The following is a 19,407-nucleotide window of genomic DNA, read 5'->3' on the forward strand; positions in this document are numbered from 1 at the left end:
AACTGCATCTACAAACATGCAGTTCAAAAAATAAAATTACACTTTGAGACAGCTAGATTTCATGTTTTTAGAGTGGATCTAAATTCTAAAGATAAAAATATCCATTTCCTTCCATATTCAACAAAATACGTAGCAAGAACATATAAGTGGTAAATCTAGATGATTGACTGAACATACCTCAGTTGCAGAAGGAGGTGCCTTACTCCAAAGTGAAATACTGAACTATATATATAGTGGAGGCAAGGCTCGGAGAGGACATAGAGCTCCACACGGTCCTAGCACGCTTTGACATTCATCACCTCCCTCCGCATGCGTGCAGACTGGAAATCCATCTGCAGCCTGCATAGATTTTGTGCCTCCCATGGATATCTCCTGCCTAGTGGATGGGAGCGAGCGAGCTAGAGGTCGCACGCACACGATGGGGAGAGATGGGGGAAGAGGGAGGGATAGGGAGCAGAGCAGAGCATGCACTAACATGAGAGTGAGATGGGGGTGTGGATGCTAGCAGGATGAGGGGCGCCTGGATCTAGAGTGAGGTAGATGTGATAGGATGAGGGATTGCCTAGCAGTCGAAGGGGAAAGGATGAGGTAGGAGTAGAGTGGCATCTTGGGAGCAGGAGGTGAGGAGAGAGGCACTGGGAGATGGTGCTTCTTGTGAGCTCATCTGTACTGCTTGGACACAGAAAAGAGGCATAAGGAAAGATGAGATAGAGATGAAGCTTAGAGAGCCATCATATTGTGAAGAGCAGTTTTTTGGCTGCAGAAAATAGGGGCCACTTCATGATGCGGAAGCACCAATGGTGAATGGTCACATTTCCCAAGTGCCAATTCCATGTACGCGTGCTTCCAAATTTCTAATCCGCGTGTAGACACATTCGCTCCAAATTTCTAATACATTCATGGGTGCCAGGCACTAAGGCAAGGACCAAGAATGATGCAGAGAGCATTGTGAATGGTTGCTCGGGATGCAAACTTGCAAAGGCTTAAATTGCTTAGTTTGAAGCACAATTAACTCACTATATAAGCTCATATATATAATACAAAATCAAACATAGTGTTTTTTTATTTCCAAATTTATGTACAAAAATATGTGGAACACTGCAGCAGATATCCAACATGTTTGTCTTGGTATAGGGGAAGCTAGCAACGAAGTTCGTACCTACAAATTAAAATATTATCACTAGATTAAATGGTTAATTTTAGAATACAAATTGTACTTAGTTTCTTTAAGTGATCAATACCTCGGTAACACGGTGAGAACCTCTTTGTAGACTATATTCCTTGTAAATGTCCCGGTAGACATAGACTGTCCATCATTTTTCTTCTCTGGGACAACTAGAATCTTGATGTTACTCCTTGAGGTAGCTCTAGAAAGAGCAACATATAGTTGGCCATGCAAAAACACCGGATCAAGGAGGTAGACACCAATATTTGAAATAGTCTGCCCCTGTGCCTTATTTATAATCATAGCAAAGCTAAGTCTAACCGAAAATTGCTTCCTCTTAAACTTGAAGGGAAACATCTCATTGTCAGACGGGCAAAGAGGAATTCTAGGAAGGAACACCCTCTTACCAGCGTGCTGCCCCAAGACAATCTCGGCATCAATTGCATTCCTCATGAACCCCCGGACCACTAATCGTGTCTCGTTGCACAACCCATTTGTAGAGTCAATATTTTGCAACAATATTATAGGGCAATTAATCTCCAACTTTAGGATATGAGGAGGTAGCCCATTGGGTGTTAAGGAATTCAAGAATTATGTAGGGTAGTAGTTATGTGGATCGTCCTTGGCACAATCAAAACTATGGTATATCATCTCCACCCTGGGGAATTGCTCAATCATCCTCATATTGATCCTGTCAATGTACTCATTCGAGTTGGCAAGATTGCTCGAGATGTTATGTAGTTTGGATCCGAGAGGTTTGCATCTAGCATCGAAAAAACACTTTCTATAAGCATGTTAATGTCAGAATCCTCGCCGGTATGTGGTACACATATCTCTTCTGGAAGTCGTACTTAACCATCATCCACATTAACCAAAAGATACTCGGCAAACCATGGATCGCGCTGATCCCTCATATTATGAACAAGCCTGAGCTGTCGCATACTCTTCCAGAGGTAAGACTTACATAGCATCGCATCTATATTTGTGACCTTGTTCCCTTACGAACAATAGGAAGCACTTGTCTAAAGTCCCCCCCAAACACAAATGTCTTCCCACCAAACGGCAGGTCGCATCGACCTGTGATGTCCCTCATGCTACTGTCAAGGGCCTCGACTTGCTGTCCCTTTGTCATCGAGGGCTCATCCCATATTATTAGAGACACCCTTATAAAAAGTTTAGCTGTCCCAATTTGCTTGGTGAAGCTATTGACCCCATTGTCTTCAATGTTTAATGGAATTTTAAACCTCGAGTGTGTAGTCCTACCTCCGGGTAGGATGGAGGCAGCAACGCCTGACGTCGCAGTTTCCACGGCTATCTTACCCTCACTACATACCTTAGCAAGCAATGCTTTGTATAGAAAAGCCTTTCCCCATGCCTCCCAGTCCATCAACAAAGAACACACTTCTGTTTCCACTATCGATAGCTACAAGTATCTCATTGTATGCATACCTCTGTTCCGAGTTGAGGAAGTCTTCTAGGCAAATGTGTTCTTGGTCCACCTCGATTGTGGACTCCTCTATGATCTCCCTAGCCTCACTGCTTGTGGTGTCATATGACTCATCAATTTCTGGAAGAGGGAATGATAATATATCCTTCCCCATCGATTGGAGCATATTCCTAATATCCAACAAAGCCATCTACTCGCATGGGGGCACACATGGGATAGTCGATAGTCCTCTATCATTGCTTCCAAGTGTTTGTCCCATAGGCCACGCACATTACTAGGCTCACAGAAGACTAATATAGTGGCAAATAGCCTCCAAAGTGAAGATGACATCTGAAAAACTTTGGCCTCATTAAGGCATTCGTCAATATTATTATAAGCCTTGATAAGATCCCTCTTTTCGGCAGCTTCATGGAACGTTGGGAAAACAATACCATCTATTGTCCTTAGGTCTTCGAAGGAGGTAGCGCCTACGACATGGTTTAGAAGAACTCTGAGATAGTACCTCTCCCCTTTGACTGGATGAGCAAACATGATTCTCCGAACCTATGTGCGTTCATCCCTCTTTTTTCAATACTTTCCGTCTGAGACCCAAATAAAAGATGCAGGGAAATGCCTATATAAGATTCTTCGAGCCCACTCATATTTCATATTTGCCTTAAAATATTTAGTTAACATGGTCCTATCAGCTCCTTCTTGAGAGAGGACATCATTCAGATCTGATCCTGCTGGTTATGACACCATGTGCATATTCGGGAGATGGAGTTGTAGTTGCCTAACTGATGGAAAGATCTCGCTAAGGTCAAAACCATAGATTCTCCATAGTGCTTCTGGAGGAGTAACCCACCTGGAATCTCTATATTGCTTTATCTCATCAATGTTTCAGTTATTACTATCTACCTCATCAATAGAAACCGATGCTCGATCGTGCCCCTTATATATGTACTTGAAGAGGTACTTCACAGCCTTTATGCTCGAGCAAACCTCAATATTGATATGATAGTTATACCTTCTTAGTAGGTAAAGATTATATGGAACAACCCACCTGCTGTCTAACAGCTGACCTCCTACCTGCGCACTACGTTCATTATCTTTTTTCCTATATATGGGATATGAGTCCTTTCCCTCGAGGGTTTCTGCAGTAAACGGGCGTGGATAGTAGTTTTTGCAAGTACCATTCTGCATGTACATATTTTTTGTCTTCAAGACTCCACATGTGCCATGCATCATGTGCTTGACCACCATCTTGTATAGCTCGGGATACTTATATTTGTCTGGTAACTCAGCAGATATGAGATAGTCGTATTGCTCTGGGCATGTTAGCTTATACCTCCCCTTCATGATTAGGAGGAAGTGAGCATGCGGTAGACCCCTTTTTTGGAACTAAACTACATAGGCATACGCATCTACTTTACCGAGCATATGCCTCTTCAAAAGCTGTATCTTGAGGTCTTCTATCTCTCTCTAAATACTCGTACAATGAGATCAGGGCGATTCTATGAGGTTTGTCCAGGATCGAGCTCGCTTATTATCTTATCCAAATTTGGGTTGCAAGTCATGGTTAGGAAGATGTTAGGTTTCCCGTACTTCTGCATCAAGGCCATGGCGTCAAGGTATCTTCGATTTCTATCTCTTCTCCCGCCAATAAATGTTGTAGGAAGTACAATCCTCTTTCCCACTGCCGCCTGCTCGTCTTCCTCACCTTCATTTCTATGCCCGGCCGCAGGTGCCCTCCGCTTCCACACCGGTTGTCTTCCTTCACCCCCATTGTCCTCCATCCACCGAGGCAGTGCGAAGGCGTGGTTCTTCTCCCCATTATTCCTCCTCGTTGAACCCTCCATCACCGGCGCCCTCCACCTGGAGTCTTGCATTCGAGAGTGGGGAGGAGGACAGCGATGTGGAGGCTGGTGCGCCGTGAAATGGCAAGGCAATTAGGGCTATCCTCGCCCGCTTCAAGCTTGCATGCGGATTCACCAGGATCTGGAGGGGATCGTCCGAGGGGGACATGCAGCCCGGATTTGGGCGGCGCGCGGGAAAAGAAGGAGAGCGCCTCTCGCGAGTGCCATGATCCGCGTCTCCGGCTGTCCGGCGACGAATTCCTGGAGGCGATGCGGATCCATGGCGTAGTTGTGCTTATCAACGGTGACGTGGGCGGCGACGGCGTCAAAACACGGTGGCGGAGGAGGGGGAGGAGGAAGGACGGTCTTCACCCAGGATCTGACCGGAGATGGGGAGGGGCACCAGGCTCTCGCTGCGGGAGAGGGGGTGACCGGAGAATGAATGCTAGGATCCAAATCACGGCGAGGACGAGCACAAGGGACCTTCTTTACTCCCGGGACGAGGACAGGGAATGGGAGGGGTCGGGATGGACGGGCTATGAGAGATGGCCCACTTGTCGGGTGGAACAAAGTGAGAGGAGGGTGGACGGACGACCACGACCGCCACCATACCACCACCAACTGCAATTTTTAATGTAGTAGAGAAATTTCAAAACCTACATGAGACATTATAACATCTCAGGGTATTTTCTTTATTCCAAGGAACACTTTTTTTGTTTGGAAAACATTCCTTGAGTTAACTGACAGTCCCTTTCATCAAGTGCCAGTTTTGCCCACATATATGTATTGCCACGTTACAGTGTTGTAGTCAACTTTCATATCAGCCTTGTTGCTGTTCCACACAACTGAAAATGGGCTCATCATTTTGGAGTCCCTTGTACACCTCGCTATGTTTCCTGGATACAATAGTGCTCCCACGCAAATAGGCTCTGATGATTAGCGGAATCAAGATTCTGTGCATGGGTTGTTTGTGCAGAATTTTAGTGCAATGATATATCTATCTCTGTCTCATTTGCTCTCAGAAAAACCAGTGACAATCGGGGACGGATCCAGGCCTAGTCTAGGGTGCTAGACCTCCTGCTATTGCTCCCTGTTTTCTCTTGGGCTTCCTGGATTGGCCTGTGCTGCAGCTCTTAGCACGGTTCTTGGATCCGATCCTGGTGACAACCATCTTAAAGGATACTTGTCAATAAAACATACCAGCGAGACGAAGAAAATACCCTTAAGGTACATGCTTTCAAGTTAGCTACGGTTAGATGTACTTTGTAACGAGTGCTTTTGCATCATGATTGATGAAACATACATTCATCGCGAAGTACATCCAATAGTAAGTACCTTGAGAGCATGTACCCTTAAGGGTAATTTTTACTTCATAACGTATCTGTACTGGTGCTAAGAGATTCAAGAAACAATGTTAACAAGGAAAATGAACAGTCCCAGTAAAAAAGGAAAATGAACAGTTTCACTTTCCAGACGCAATTGGTGACGAACTTGCAGGTTATCTAAGCGTCCCTGTCATCCAATGATATTCCTTGTTTGGAAATGGACGATGTACTGCAGTTCACCATTACAGGGACACATTCAGGTTGACAAAACATAAAGTACAGTTCTGTGGAGACAACTTTGCAGAAATGTTATTCCTCATTAGGAAATGGATGATGTACTGTGCAGTTCACCATTACAGGGACACATTCAGGTTTACAATATGAGCCTGTCGTGGTTGTGTTAGCAGTAGGCTTGGCTTCTTTGCAGAACTGTGAAAGCTGAGCGTATCGCCTCAACACTCTACAGTGGCTCTCCCAGTTTAGAGTAAGCAGAGCGTCCGTATAGATCATGTCACCTTAGATAATGAGCTCGAACAGTACTAGCCCTTACAAGCTACGGCTGTGCTGTACACTGTCGTACAAGCAACTCCTTTGCATCATTGTCACTTGCTCAACGTCCCTCCCGCCATCGATGATCGATCACCTCAACCAACCCTCCCGCCCTGCATACGCGTCCGCCTTTTAAGCCTGGCAAAAGTCGAGCCATCGATCGCGAGGCGAGCACCCCAAGCAAACAACAAGCAAACGATCTGCCCGATCGACAGGTTGCAATTGCAGGTTTGCAACCACAGGCCGGCCGGCGAGGCATGGGCGGCACGCCGCGCAACAGCATCGGCCACATCCTGCCCGGCGCCGGCTTCTTGGCCGTCGGCCTGTGGCACCTGTTCAACCACATCAGGCTCTTCTCGCTGCGCCCAGAGTCGTACGTCGCGCCGGTCTGGTTCCCCGCGCCGCGCGTCCGCCACCTCGAGCTCATCCTCGTCATCGCCGGCAGCGCCGTCGAGTTCGCCATGGAGATGTTCGTCGACCACTCGACCTTCCTGCCGTTCGACGCCGACGGCTCCATCCCGTCGGATCGCCTGCACAACCACGAGCACGCCATCATCTGCCTCGCGCTCCTCGTCTACGCGGGCTCCGCGCTGCACCTCGACCGCGTCCGGGCGCGGGGCCGCCGCGAGCTCGGTCTGCTCCTCGTCGCGGCCGTCTTCGCGCAGGAGCTGCTCGTGTTCCACTTCCACTCCACCGACCACTCCGGCGTCGAGGGGCAGTTCCACTGGCTCCTGCAGCTCATCGTCGCCGCGTGCCTCGCCACGGCCCTCCTCGGCATCGGCTTCCCGCGGAGCTTCACGGTGAGCCTGGTCCGGTCGGCGTGCGTCACGTTCCACGGGGTCTGGATCATTGTCATCGGCTCCATGGTATGGGTCCCGAGCCGGGTGCCCAAGGGCTGCTCGCTCGTGCAGGAGGACGGCCGCGACACCGTGCGCTGCCATAGCAAGGCCAGCCTGCACCGCGCCAAGGCGCTCGCCAACCTGGAGTTCGGGTGGTGCCTTTCTTCCATGACGGTGTTCGTCGTCGTGCTCTACCTGTACGTGTGCAAGAGGTATCCAGCGGAGGCAGCGTACGTGCGGGTGCCGGAAGCCGGAGAAGAGGAGGATCATGAACACCTGGATGAGCGCAAGTGCGGGGCGGTGCGCTGCGGCGGCGACGTGCATGGATTCACGTCGTTGGAGATCGAAGTGTAAATGGCAAATTATAGCACATGTTCCTGCTTCTACGCTTGTACCATCTTGCATGAATTCATTGACCGCTTCTTACTTGGGTACGTACGTAGTCTATAATTAGGATTTCTAAATCCTTAAACTTGTCCCACGGTGTCATCTTGATCTATAAACTCTTAAAATGCATATTTAGATTCCTAATCTTTATAAGTGTGTCATTCGATGTCTAAATTACTCTAATCAGAACACGTGGTCCAAATCTAACTGATGTCATGCCACGTAGGTTTATGCTCATTAGGGGTGATTTAGACCTTGAGTATCACACTTTTAAGAATTTATAGACCTAGATGACACCACGGGTCAAATTTATAGACCACTAGTGTATTTTACTCTTAAAAAAACATTGTGCATTGGTGATTGTTTCTTCTTCAAAATATGTCCCGGATCAGCCGGTCAGGTACTAGCTTCGCTGTGGCAATTGGCAACTGAAAACACTCTCTGATTTGTTTCTACTGGCCCATCAACCCGTGCGCCTGCACGGACTAGCATTGTAAAGGACAAATATATTGTTAGATATTGTGTTATATTTATACTTTATATTGAAAGCATGCTTATGCTGAGAATATATCAAATTCTTAAATTTCATTTATATGTTTTGCAAATAGAAATTTGAATTTTATTCTGAAATATTAGAAATTAGTCTTCGTTTGAACAGTGCACATACCTCCTCATAAGTTCGGCCCAGTAGTCACCAGCCCAGCAGCAGTTCTACTTCGTAAACATTTGCGTGGAGCAGCATTTGTGGCCACTAAAATACCAGTGTATAGAACTCTCCCGTCCCCTTCCTTTGCTACAGTAAATGACAGGCGAAAAGACAATTTCTCGGCGTCTTCACCCCAGCACCGATCCCCTCACTTCTCCCTCCTCTCCGGCGGCCTGTCGACGCCGATCATAGGACTGGGCTTGCCACCGTAGGCAGGAGCATGGCGGCGACCATCGGATGCCCTGCGCCAGTCAAGGTGCCTGTCGATCTCCGGATAGAATCCGGTGTTGCAGTATCAATTTCAGATCGAGAAGAAAGTCAAATGGCCCCTGTCATGTATCTCTTTGATAATATTTTCATTGGAACAAATGCTATTTGCATACAAAGAATAATATCTATCATATTAGAGTGCATGTTTCGTAGATTAAAATAGAAGTAACAATATAGGAATTTATTTTACCTATTCTGTATATCCATAGGTTCACCAATAGGTAAATCTACAAAAACTTGTGTTGCGCTGGTTGACGATAGAGAATATCCTACGAATATCTCAATTATTTAATTCTCTAGGGGTATTTATATATAAGACACACTACAAATGATATACATAAATGACTAATTCAACGAAGACATACTGCCAAATTTCTTCATAGTTGTAGATGTTATTATGATGACATGAGTTTTTGACTTTACATCGACTTGCTCTACTTTGTCATTCCACAATCTAACTTTCACTTCTTGATCACTGCAAAATGAGCAAATAAATCAGTATGAAACATCAAGTATTCTAATATCTGACAAATAATGATTTTGAGGGACATATATGTACAGGATCAACACGCGTAGCGGATTAGTAGGACAATATCATGATCTTCAAGAAACGAATGATGATTTGGTAGTTGACTTTCATGTTTTTCTTTTTTCAACTTACTCGGTTAGGAGCACAATATCACGGATTTTTGATACTCCAAACTGTGTCCTAGTTTCTTCAACTGGTCCAATGTATGCTGCAATTCCTATAACATCTGTTTAAACATAAGTATGAATGATTATATGGCAATCAAATATGAGAATTAACATAAGTTACAAAGTCAGCGATAACATACCTGAGAGATAAGTGTCGATGTTAATTCTTTTAGAAAGCGTATCTGTGTTGCAAAACTTGAAACTACACTTTGGAATGTCATCTGTATCTTTGATCTTTTGTATAGTAGTTGTGGGCAAAAAGTTCACTACCTTGTCGTTTTCTACTGGTCTATATGTTTTTGCTGCTTGTGTGACTCTAACATTCGCTATGACATACACATTATCTTTTTGAATCAATGTTTTGAATTTTTCAATATATGCCTTATTGATAACTCCATGCACCATGGTCCCCTGGATTGTCATTCATTATTAGCTTGCAAACTGAAAATACTTAAAAAGCAGCTGCAATTATAACGAAGAATCCGTATACCTCTTCATCAATAAGTATCAAGTCAAGACTTAAAATTTCACCGCTGCTGCGCAAGATTGCATCCCATAGTCTTGTTATCCTTGCTGTGATTTTTCATAACTCCTTTCCTGGCCTAATTTCACTTAAGGTTTTGCACAGCATTGCAACCTGTCAACCAAAACAGCAAGAAACAATACATAAAGTTATGAAGATAAAAAGAGGTATGCATGTTTAAGGATCACCATGGTACTAATTTAGATGCTTTTGTGTACAGAAATTATTACATACATAGATACCTTGGATTAAAAAAAGCAGAACAACAACACGTTACTGGAAGATGGATTTGTCCAGAACCGAGTACCTTTATTTGACAAAACAGGAAGGAAGCCAACGCTGGAGAAGAAAAATTTGGACTTGCATGTATATATTCGAGACCTAGGACATGCATCATACTCGGACTCCGATACCTGGCAGATTTGTTTATTGTATCCCGGCCGTAAATAATGGCATTGACGTGTTCGTTTTGGATTCCTTTTAAGTTGTGTTGTGTACGTGTACTATTTGATTTAGAGCCTGGCAAGATGTAGCTCAGTGCTTTTGGCAAAATAGTAGATAATATAGTAGTGCATATAATTAGTTTGTTAGTTGTTGTTGGACTTAGTTACGTGTCCAGGATGGTAAGTCAATTTTGTTGTACGGATGGATATGTAATGGCAGAGGTGGGTAATTTAAAAGCAAAAAAGGGTTACTTTGGATATGTTAGATCCAATGGTTAAGGATGATTAAGTCTACTAAATCGATGGCCGTATGGTTTGCTTTTTTAAGGATTTTCTTGGATTTCTCTTTTTTCTTAGCATGTCTTGTCCTGAGCACCGTCCGAATCACCGTGGAGCTTCGGAGGGAGCCTCCAATTAGTATATATAAAGATTTGAGGGGTGTTAAAACTTTAAAAGCATAGGGTTGGCGGAGGGTTGGCTCCGGAAAATTTTAAGCTAGAATGTAGGATCTGCATTAATACAAAATGCCGCTAAGCTCCCGTTCTTGCTCCAAATTAAGTGATATACTGAACCTATTTCCAAAAATAAATAAAAAGTTATATGATTTTTGAAATGAAAAGCCCATCTTCCAAAGCATATGGCTTTCTAGATGGGGAGGCTGCTCGCCTGATCGTTGATGTTGGATTGCGATCCGATGGCCAGTGTTCGTTGTTCACCATTGCACCAAGTATTTGGGTTTACTTAGAAACTGTCTTGAAATAACCCTCCATTGATAGGATGGTGGGATTAACCATAGTTTTCAAATAGAAATTGGATGGATGGCATTTACTGTTTGTTTGTTTGCACCTATTTGCTAATTTGCATCAAAGATTTGCCGGAGGAGCTCTATTTCGTTTGATTGGTTTTTGTAACCAGGTAATTTCTTTATATTAGTAACTGCACATGTGTTTCATGTACGTAAAATCATCCCGGATCTAGCAAATATTGGACTTTCTAAAAATATGCGTGTATAGTTGCTAAAAAAATAGAGTAGAATAACTGCTATTTCTTTGATACGTGAGTAGAGAGATTGGAAGTATTTTTAGATAGAGGAATCATTTGATTAATTCGAGTGGATAGTGTGGATCGTCATAGCCTGTTCATTTTATATTAGTATAGATATCCATTGCAATGAGAATGGGCTCAATGGCCCATGGTTCAACTGGGCTAACTTTTCTTTGGGCCTCATTGCATTGGTGGATCTCCAAATGGAGCCCATGTGAATTTCGGGCGCGCCACATCGGACGCTGTTCCTTCTTTCCACTGCTTTGCTCTGCTCTGCTTCGCCTCCTCGCCCCCGGACTCTTATTAACGCACACTCCATCCCTACCCAAAACCCTAGCTGCCGCCGCCGCCGACGCCACTGCTTGCTGAGGACATGTATCCGCTGCTCGGAGATTCATACGTTGTGTGATACTAGTGCAAGAAAGCCTCCTCAGCACGTGCTGCTCTTTCTGGCGAGCCGGCATGGAGGAGAGGCCATAGATCGCCGGGACGCGCCTCCGCCGCCGCCGGACGCGGCGGCGGAGCAGGATGAGGGCTCCTCCCAGGGTCTGCATCTCCCTGAGGACATCCGTTGGGAGCGGCTCGACAAGGCGCGCTTCTTCGTCCTGGGCGCCGGGCTCTTCTCCGCCGTCTCGGCCGCGCTCTACCCCACCGTCGTCCTCAAGACGCGCCTCCAGGTCTCCCCGGCCGCGGCGGCGGCGGCGCTCCCGCCCTCTTCCATCGGAGCGGCCGCCGCCATCCTGCGGCGGGAAGGGCCCCTCGCCTTCTACCGCGGCTTCGCCACCTCCCTCGCCGGCACTGTCCCGGCACGCGCGCTGTACATGGGCTCGCTCGAGGCCACGCGCTCCGCCGTCGGCCTGGCCGCGCTCAACCTCGGCGCGCCGGAGCCCGCCGCGTCGGCGGCCGCGGGCGCCGCCGCGGGCCTTGCCGCCGCTGTCGCCGCGCAGGTCGTGTGGACGCCCGTCGACGTTATCAGCCAGCGCCTCATGGTGCAAGGCAATCCCTGCCACACCTCCCGCTACCGCGGCGGTCTCGACGCCTTCCGCAAGATCTTAGCATCAGAGGGCGTCCGTGGCTTGTACCGCGGCTTCGGCATGTCCATCCTAACCTACGCTCCCTCCAATGCAGTGTGGTGGGCGACTTACTCTCTGTCACAGAAGAAAATTTGGAGTGGAATTGGCTGCTACTTGTGCGAGTACGGTGTTGGTGTTCAAGAAATTGATCTCGGCGATGGGGATTCTTCGTTGCAGCCAGGTTGTAAGACTGTTATGATAGTGCAGGGAGTGAGTGCTGCAATGGCCGGTGGTGCCGCAGCACTTGTGACAATGCCACTAGACACCATCAAGACCAGGATGCAGGTCATGGGTGGGGATGGTGAGGCAATTACCGTGGGGAGGACGTTGCGTAGACTGATCAAGGAAGGCGGCTGGGGTGCTTGTTTCAGGGGGCTTGGCCCAAGGTGGGTGTCCATGTCATTGTCCGCCACCACCATGATCACCACATACGAGTTCCTCAAGCGGCTCTCGGCCAAGGGCCAGGAGAGCAGTCTTGCATGACGTTTGATGACAAGTATAGACATCGGTAATCGGGTGCCATTGCTTGGTTTCTTTAGTTTTATTCCAACACTTACTTGATATGTTCTGTGTTGCAAAAAGAATGGTGATCCAATGTTTGTATAGTCTTTGATTGTTCGTCTAATCAAGTTTCCAAATCAATTCCACTTTGTTAATACGTTATAGTGCTCTTGATATGTTTCCCCCCTATAACATTTTCTGACTTAGTTCAACAATATGGTGGGTACGTCTTGTTTTATTTCAACAATTATGCTAACTCAAAGCTTCAATCTCGTTAGACTGTTGTGGCCATTGGCTACTAATAATGTTTTTGTCTCAATTATGCTTACCCAAAACTCTGTTTGTGCTCAATCCCATTAGACTGCTGTGGCCACTGACCATTATTAGTGTTGTCTGCATTCCATCTTAAGAGAGCATTATGAATTTTCTTAAGGATGTCTGTGAATTGTTTTGTGAAGATGCCGCCTGGTATTGAACAAATACATAGATGTGCTTATGTTTGTATGCCAGCAAAATTGCAGTTTGTTCGGATTATACACTACATGGGCTATTGCTGTTTATTTACTACCCTGCTTCAAACCAAACATGGCAAACCGATACATGTTCCATTTTATTTCATGATTCCAGGATGCACCAGACAGGCTTCATGTCATTCCTTTTAGTCTCTGTGATGCTGATTGTGATTCATCAACCAAATGCCTCGTTGGAATCTGAATACGTTGATGGACATAAATCATAAAGACTCGAATACACTGTTCACTGTAGCGTACACTGATGCGATACCTTTGCAGCTTGTAAGAACACGTAGATATCTATTCCACACGTGATTGTGAACCTTAGGTGGAAGGTAAATGTATATGTGATAGTAATTAGTGTACATGTGTTCTTATCATGCTTTTTAAGGCGTCCAGGCGGGCTGTAGCTTTGGGCGCCTGCGTCACCTTGCTATCCGGGTGTATGGCGTCCGCCTTGTCGTCTGTGGCATCGCCAAGGTGCGGTATGGCGTCGCTATGGCGCAGAGAGGCCTGCGGCAGACGCTGTTCAGCAAGCCATGTGGGCAAGCATGCGGGAAAAAGCGGGACGCCTCGCGCGGGAAAAGAGAAGGAAATATAGGGAGGAGGAAATACAGGGAGGGAAATAGAAACAGAGACAGGGAAAGAGGCGGCAGGCGACACCAGTAGGATGCTGCGGCGGCTCAGCGGCGGGATCTCCTCAGGCTGCTCGACGGTGGCGGAATCTCCTCCTCCCTGTGGTGCTCTTCTCAGCGGCAGCCGGACCTCCTCCTGGTGCTGCTTTTCTTCGGCCTTCTCTGCTCGGCGCCGGGAATCGGGATCTCCTCTTGTTTTTGCTCTTCTCGTCGGTGACCGGACGAGAGAGGAGGTTAGTATCTATGTGCCTTACGAGGACATTCTTATACCGCTTGAATAGATTGAATAGACTGCCTCTGTTTACATATGAAGTAGAAGCAGCTCTATTTTGCTATGTTTTGCTCTGTTTACATATGAATTAGTTCTATGTTTAGTTGTTTACATATGAATGCGCAATTGAGCTTGAGCAGATTGGTTCTTATAAATAGTTCAGGAAAGAAGTTCTGTTTTGCTATGCTAGCTGCCTAGCTCAGACAAGTATGCATGTCTGTAGCACTAGGCTATGCAAGTATGAAGTATGCTGAAATCGATCCCATACACCGTATATGCAATTTCTGTCTTGATGTCTTCTGTACAATCGATCCCATGCAATTTCTGTCTTGATGTATTAATTGTCTTTATCCAACAGAGCTTCTTTTCTTTGTATGCTGCTCTGCTCACTTGCTCAGTGCTTCTTTTCTTTGCATGCAGCACGGCAGCATCCAACAGTTCAATTGTGTGGCTTTTTGTTGACAAGTACTAACGGCTGAACTCAATTTTTTGTGTAGCTTGCTGCATGGGACAAGAGAAGAGAAGAGAAGAGAGGTCAGGTCATTGGCAGCATCAAGGTAAGTATATATGCTACACTGCTACTAAAATTTGGAGCAATTATAGGTTAGGATGTGTATGGCGTTGCCTTGCCGCCTTAACTGCCTAGGCGGTTGGAAGGGGGTAGGTCGCCGTGCCTCGCCTTACCGCCTTAAGAACTATGGTTCTTATACACAGGTGTGCAGTCAGAGCGACCAGAACATGGTTCTGGAAGGAAACATAGAGATAAGTTTGCTCTTTTTGTCAGTTTCCTTCATATGCCTTTTGTCATTGAAGAAAGTGGGCAAAGCTAGGAGGATTAAGAGTCCTTTCTTGAAATAAACAAAGATCTGTTGATGATGTTTCAACTAACTGCACTACGTCAATGTCTGTACTGCATCAATTGTTCAAACTATTTGTTTGTGATAATGATACATTTTTATCCTTTGTTAGAATCGAAAGGTTTTAGACTTAGTAGGACCAAAACCGAGTATATGAAGTGTGGTTTCGGTGCTACTAGGCATGAGGGAGAAGATGTTCCTAAGAAGGATACTTTTTGATATTTGGAATCGATGCTACATAAAGATGATGATATTGACGAAGATGTTAGTCATAGAATCAAAGTCGGATGGATGAAATGGTTTTAAGCTTCTGGTATTCTATGTGATAAGAATGTACCACAAAAGCTGAAAGGTAAGTTTTATAGGACGGTAATTTGACCTGTGATATGGTATGGCACCGAATGTTGGTCAACTAAAAGACGATATGTTCAATAGTTAAGTATAGAAGAGATATGTATATTGCGATGAATTTGTGGTCATATAAGAAAGGAGCGGATCTGAAATAATGATATACGTGATAGTGTAGGGGCAGTGTTAATTGAAAAGAAGCTGTTCAATATCGGTTGAGATGGTTTGAACATATCCAACGTAGGCCTACAGGGTTACCTGTGTATAGCAGGATGTTGAGGCATGCTGATAATATGAAGAGAGACAGTGGTGGACCAAACTTAACATAGGAGAAGTCTATAAAGGGAGACTTGAAAGGATGAAATATCTTAAAAGAACTATCTACAGATAGAAGCATGTAGAAGTTAGCAATCCATTGCTAAAACCATAATTTATGCATTAGTCTTCTTATACAATTATTACTTTTATTTTGTTACTATTACTAGTACCTTTATTATTATTATTATTATTGCTTTCACATTATCTTTTTAGTTGGATCTTGTGGTTTCATCTTTGTCCTACCTAATTTGCTTGAGACAAAGGTTGTTGTAGTTGTTTATTTTATCATTCTCTTTAGGCTGGATTGGTTGAGTTTGGTGGCCTTCTATCCCATTGTTCTGTTTCTTTTGTCGGAGTACCATGCATTGTCTTCTACTACCATCTTGTGTTTTGGATAAGTCACACTTCCGACTTATCCTCTTCTTTTTACTCAAGTCCAAATCATTGTATCGTCCTTTTGGACTTTAAATCGGCAGGGTAGTTAACTTCATTTTTCTGACCTATCATTCATCCCGGTTTATCAATTTGAGTGAGAAATGGATATATTACCCAGTTGTCGCATGAAGTCATGAAATTTGGGGAAACAGAAAATGCCGGGTTATCCATAAACACTTGTACTGACCTCTGTACTTCACCTTTCTAACATCAGAGGTTTGCATCATGCAAGACAGAACTGTTTACTGTCTTTTGTCTACCAAACACTATCACTACTGATGTGTGTTAGCACTGAAAACTATGTAGCTTTCAGATGTACAGTAAAAAGAGTCCATTGTGCTCGAATTTAATAACCAAGGAAACTCTATTATCCAGTAATGATTCAAATAAGTGTTTCTTGGCAAATGACAGTGACTGCAGTGGGGAAATTATGCCAATGAAGAATCACAGGGCTACTTTACGTGTCTTTTTTGCACTTGGGTGAGAATTCGCCTACCCAAAGTGATCCGCTTAATTAGGTTGATTAGGACAGAAAATGCCAGTACTTAGCATGTAGACCGCTAAATGGTAACACAATTGTCCTGGCAATTATGTTATAGCCATTTGGCCTCCGTTGGATGGTGAGAGCTCACAAGGTAGAGTGTATACTTGTGCATCCTCATTTTCCTCTCTTTTCTGGACCAAAGTAGATGCTATGACATGTCCTCATATTTGTTGCAGTTTTTTTAGAAGCAAGTATTTGCTACTTTTTGTCTCTGATCCATATGTTGAGAGATCACTGAATCAAGAATCTGACATAACAAGAGTTATAATGAAAATTTAAATGCAGATGATAGCAGTGAGGATGAGTCGGATTCAGATTTATATGATCCACTCTTATCCCACTTAATAAAAGATTTAATGAAGGTGGATGGGATAAGGTTGAGTCTGGTAGCATGGTATGCAACCTTTGGGATACACCTCGAAAACTAAAACCCCAATCCACAAAGTCAAACAAACAAGGTCGGAAAATCAAGAAGGTAAAGTATAACAAAACCAATTTTGTCAAATGAGATGAGTTTTCTGAAATAGCAAAGGTCCTAGTGACTTGTTAAATATACATAAATGGATATGTTCATGACAATAAATTAGATTTCATGTCTCTTCTAGAGACAGGGAAAAGTGAGGCAGATGCGAGTTTGCTCGATAGAATCTCTGGGGGTCTGTACTTAGATTGGCACTGCCTACCCCCTCGGGGTAGGTCTGGTGCCATTCTGGCTGGGGTGAACTTGGCCACATATGAGATTATCTATATTTCGATTGAAAATTTCTCTGTTAAATTTCATCTCTGAAACTAATTGAACTCTTTCATGTGGACTCTCATAGCTATGTATGGACCCACTCAAAATGATCTAAAATCAAAGTTTCTAGAAGAACTGGTTAATATTTTAATATTTGCCGAGATAACCCTTATCCCCTTCTGATTGGAGGGGACTTTAACATTCTAATGTTTTGGTGGGAAAAAATAATGAAAGATTCTCAAACTGATGGTCGTACATATTCAATGTTGTAATTGATAGCTTGGATCTCAGGAAAATTTACATAATAGGAAGGCAATACACCTAGATAAGCAACCATGGCAAAGCTAGGACTGATTAGAAGGGGGGCTGATCTCCTTCTTCCCCCTCCCGTCGCCCTTCCCTTCTTCCTCTCCCTCATTTTTGCTATTGTTTGCTACTATTTCTCATGGTGCAGCAGTGCGTAGGGGGGCTTGAGCCCCCTCAGCACCCCACCCTCTCGATGGATCCGCCACTGCAAGCAACAATCTCAAACCTACTTTTGAGAAATTAGACTGAGTGTTAATGTCCACAGAATGGGAAATGAAATATTCACTAGTCACCGTACAATCCCTTCATAGGACAGAGATCTCAGATCACACCCCTATGTTTCTTGATTCCGGAGGCTTAGAACCTAAGGCGGTCATAGACCCTTCAAGCTAGAGCTAGGATGGCTAGCTCATGAAGGGTTTGTTGACTGGGTAAAGGAGGTATGGAACCGAACGAACAAAGGACAAACAGTAATCCAAAAATGGACAAACAAACTGAGTGATATGAGATGCCACCTTAGAGGATGGGATTCACACACTAGTGAAACCTATAAGCAATAAAAGAGAGAACTCCTGGATACAATTAGCAACAAAAGAGAGAACTCTTGGATACAATATATATACCCTTGATAAAGCATTAGAGTAAAGAGACATATAAACTTGAGATTTAGCTAAAAAACTAATCCAATGAAAGGTTGGTCAAACTTCTTCGTGAAGAGGACATGGTGGTACCAAAGAGCAAAAGTAAATCAAATCCTTTATGGAGATAATAACACTTGCTATTTTCAAATGATAGCAAATGAAAAACACAGAAAACAAAGAATTTTCTACCTCGAGCAAGAGGAGGAAAAATTGAGGGTGAAACTCAATTAAAAAAATTACATAACAAAATACTATAAAGATCTTTTGGGACAACTTGAGATGAATACTTTCTCTACAAGAGAATCATGGACCAATGATATATCACAGGTAACGAATGCCGAAAATGAAATCCTAATAGCCACATCCACATAAAAGGAAGTTAGGGACGTGATGTTCCAAATGGAATATATAAAGCCCCCGACCCTGATGGTTTCCCAACGGAGTTCTACCAGACATTCTGGGACGTAATCAAGGAGGACTTGATAACTTTGTTTCATGAATTTCATTCTGGGAATCTTCTGCTACATAGTCTAAACTTCGAGAAAATTATCCTAATACCAAAAAGTAAAGAAGCATGTTGCATTTAGCAATATATATCAATTTGCTTATTGAATGTCAGCTTCAAAATCTTTATAAAAGTGGCAACCAATCGCATAAACTACATAGCAGACCATATAATATGTCCCACCCAAATAGCTTTTATGTGTGGTCGCAATATCCTAGAAGGGGTAGTAATCCTTCATGAAACTATAGATGAGCTCCATCGAAATAAATTAAATGGGGGTCATGCTAAAAATAGACTTTGAGAAGGTTTATGACAAAGTTAAATAACATTTTCTATTATAGTGCCTCCAGATGAAAGGTTTCTCACCAAAATGGTGCTCATAGATTGAACAATTTATATCTAGAGGAAGCGTAGCTATCAAAGTTAATGATTCAACCAGAGGATACTTCTAACCTAAAAAAGGATTACGATAGGGAGATCCCTTATCGCCGATTTT

At 44.2% G+C, this 19,407-nt stretch overlaps 2 protein-coding genes across 2 annotated transcripts; both read left to right on the forward strand.

Annotated features, from left to right (window-relative positions):
* The first annotated feature begins 6,499 nt into the window (after positions 1-6,499).
* On the forward strand, positions 6,500-7,840 carry LOC133902292 (uncharacterized). The gene has a single exon (XM_062343898.1). It carries the CDS (start codon positions 6,579-6,581, stop codon positions 7,512-7,514), a length of 936 nt encoding a protein of 311 aa, XP_062199882.1. The 5' UTR covers positions 6,500-6,578; the 3' UTR covers positions 7,515-7,840.
* A 3,628-nt stretch (positions 7,841-11,468) lies between these two features.
* LOC133901413 (uncharacterized) lies at positions 11,469-16,659 on the forward strand (the record flags this gene model as incomplete). The annotated part of the gene is made up of 4 exons (XM_062342790.1): positions 11,469-12,688; positions 13,431-13,597; positions 13,707-14,183; positions 14,719-16,659. Coding segments are annotated over 2 exons (1,332 nt in total), but the record flags the coding sequence as incomplete, so codon positions are not given.
* Positions 16,660-19,407: the final 2,748 nt, after the last annotated feature.

This window comes from Phragmites australis, chromosome 20 (assembly GCF_958298935.1).
Source record: "Phragmites australis chromosome 20, lpPhrAust1.1, whole genome shotgun sequence".
Taxonomy (NCBI): domain Eukaryota; kingdom Viridiplantae; phylum Streptophyta; class Magnoliopsida; order Poales; family Poaceae; genus Phragmites; species Phragmites australis.

Coding starts and splice junctions, on each gene's coding strand:
- LOC133902292 (XM_062343898.1), top strand. CDS start 6,579: ATGGGCGGCACGCCGCGCAACAGCATCGGCCACATCCTGCCCGGCGCC.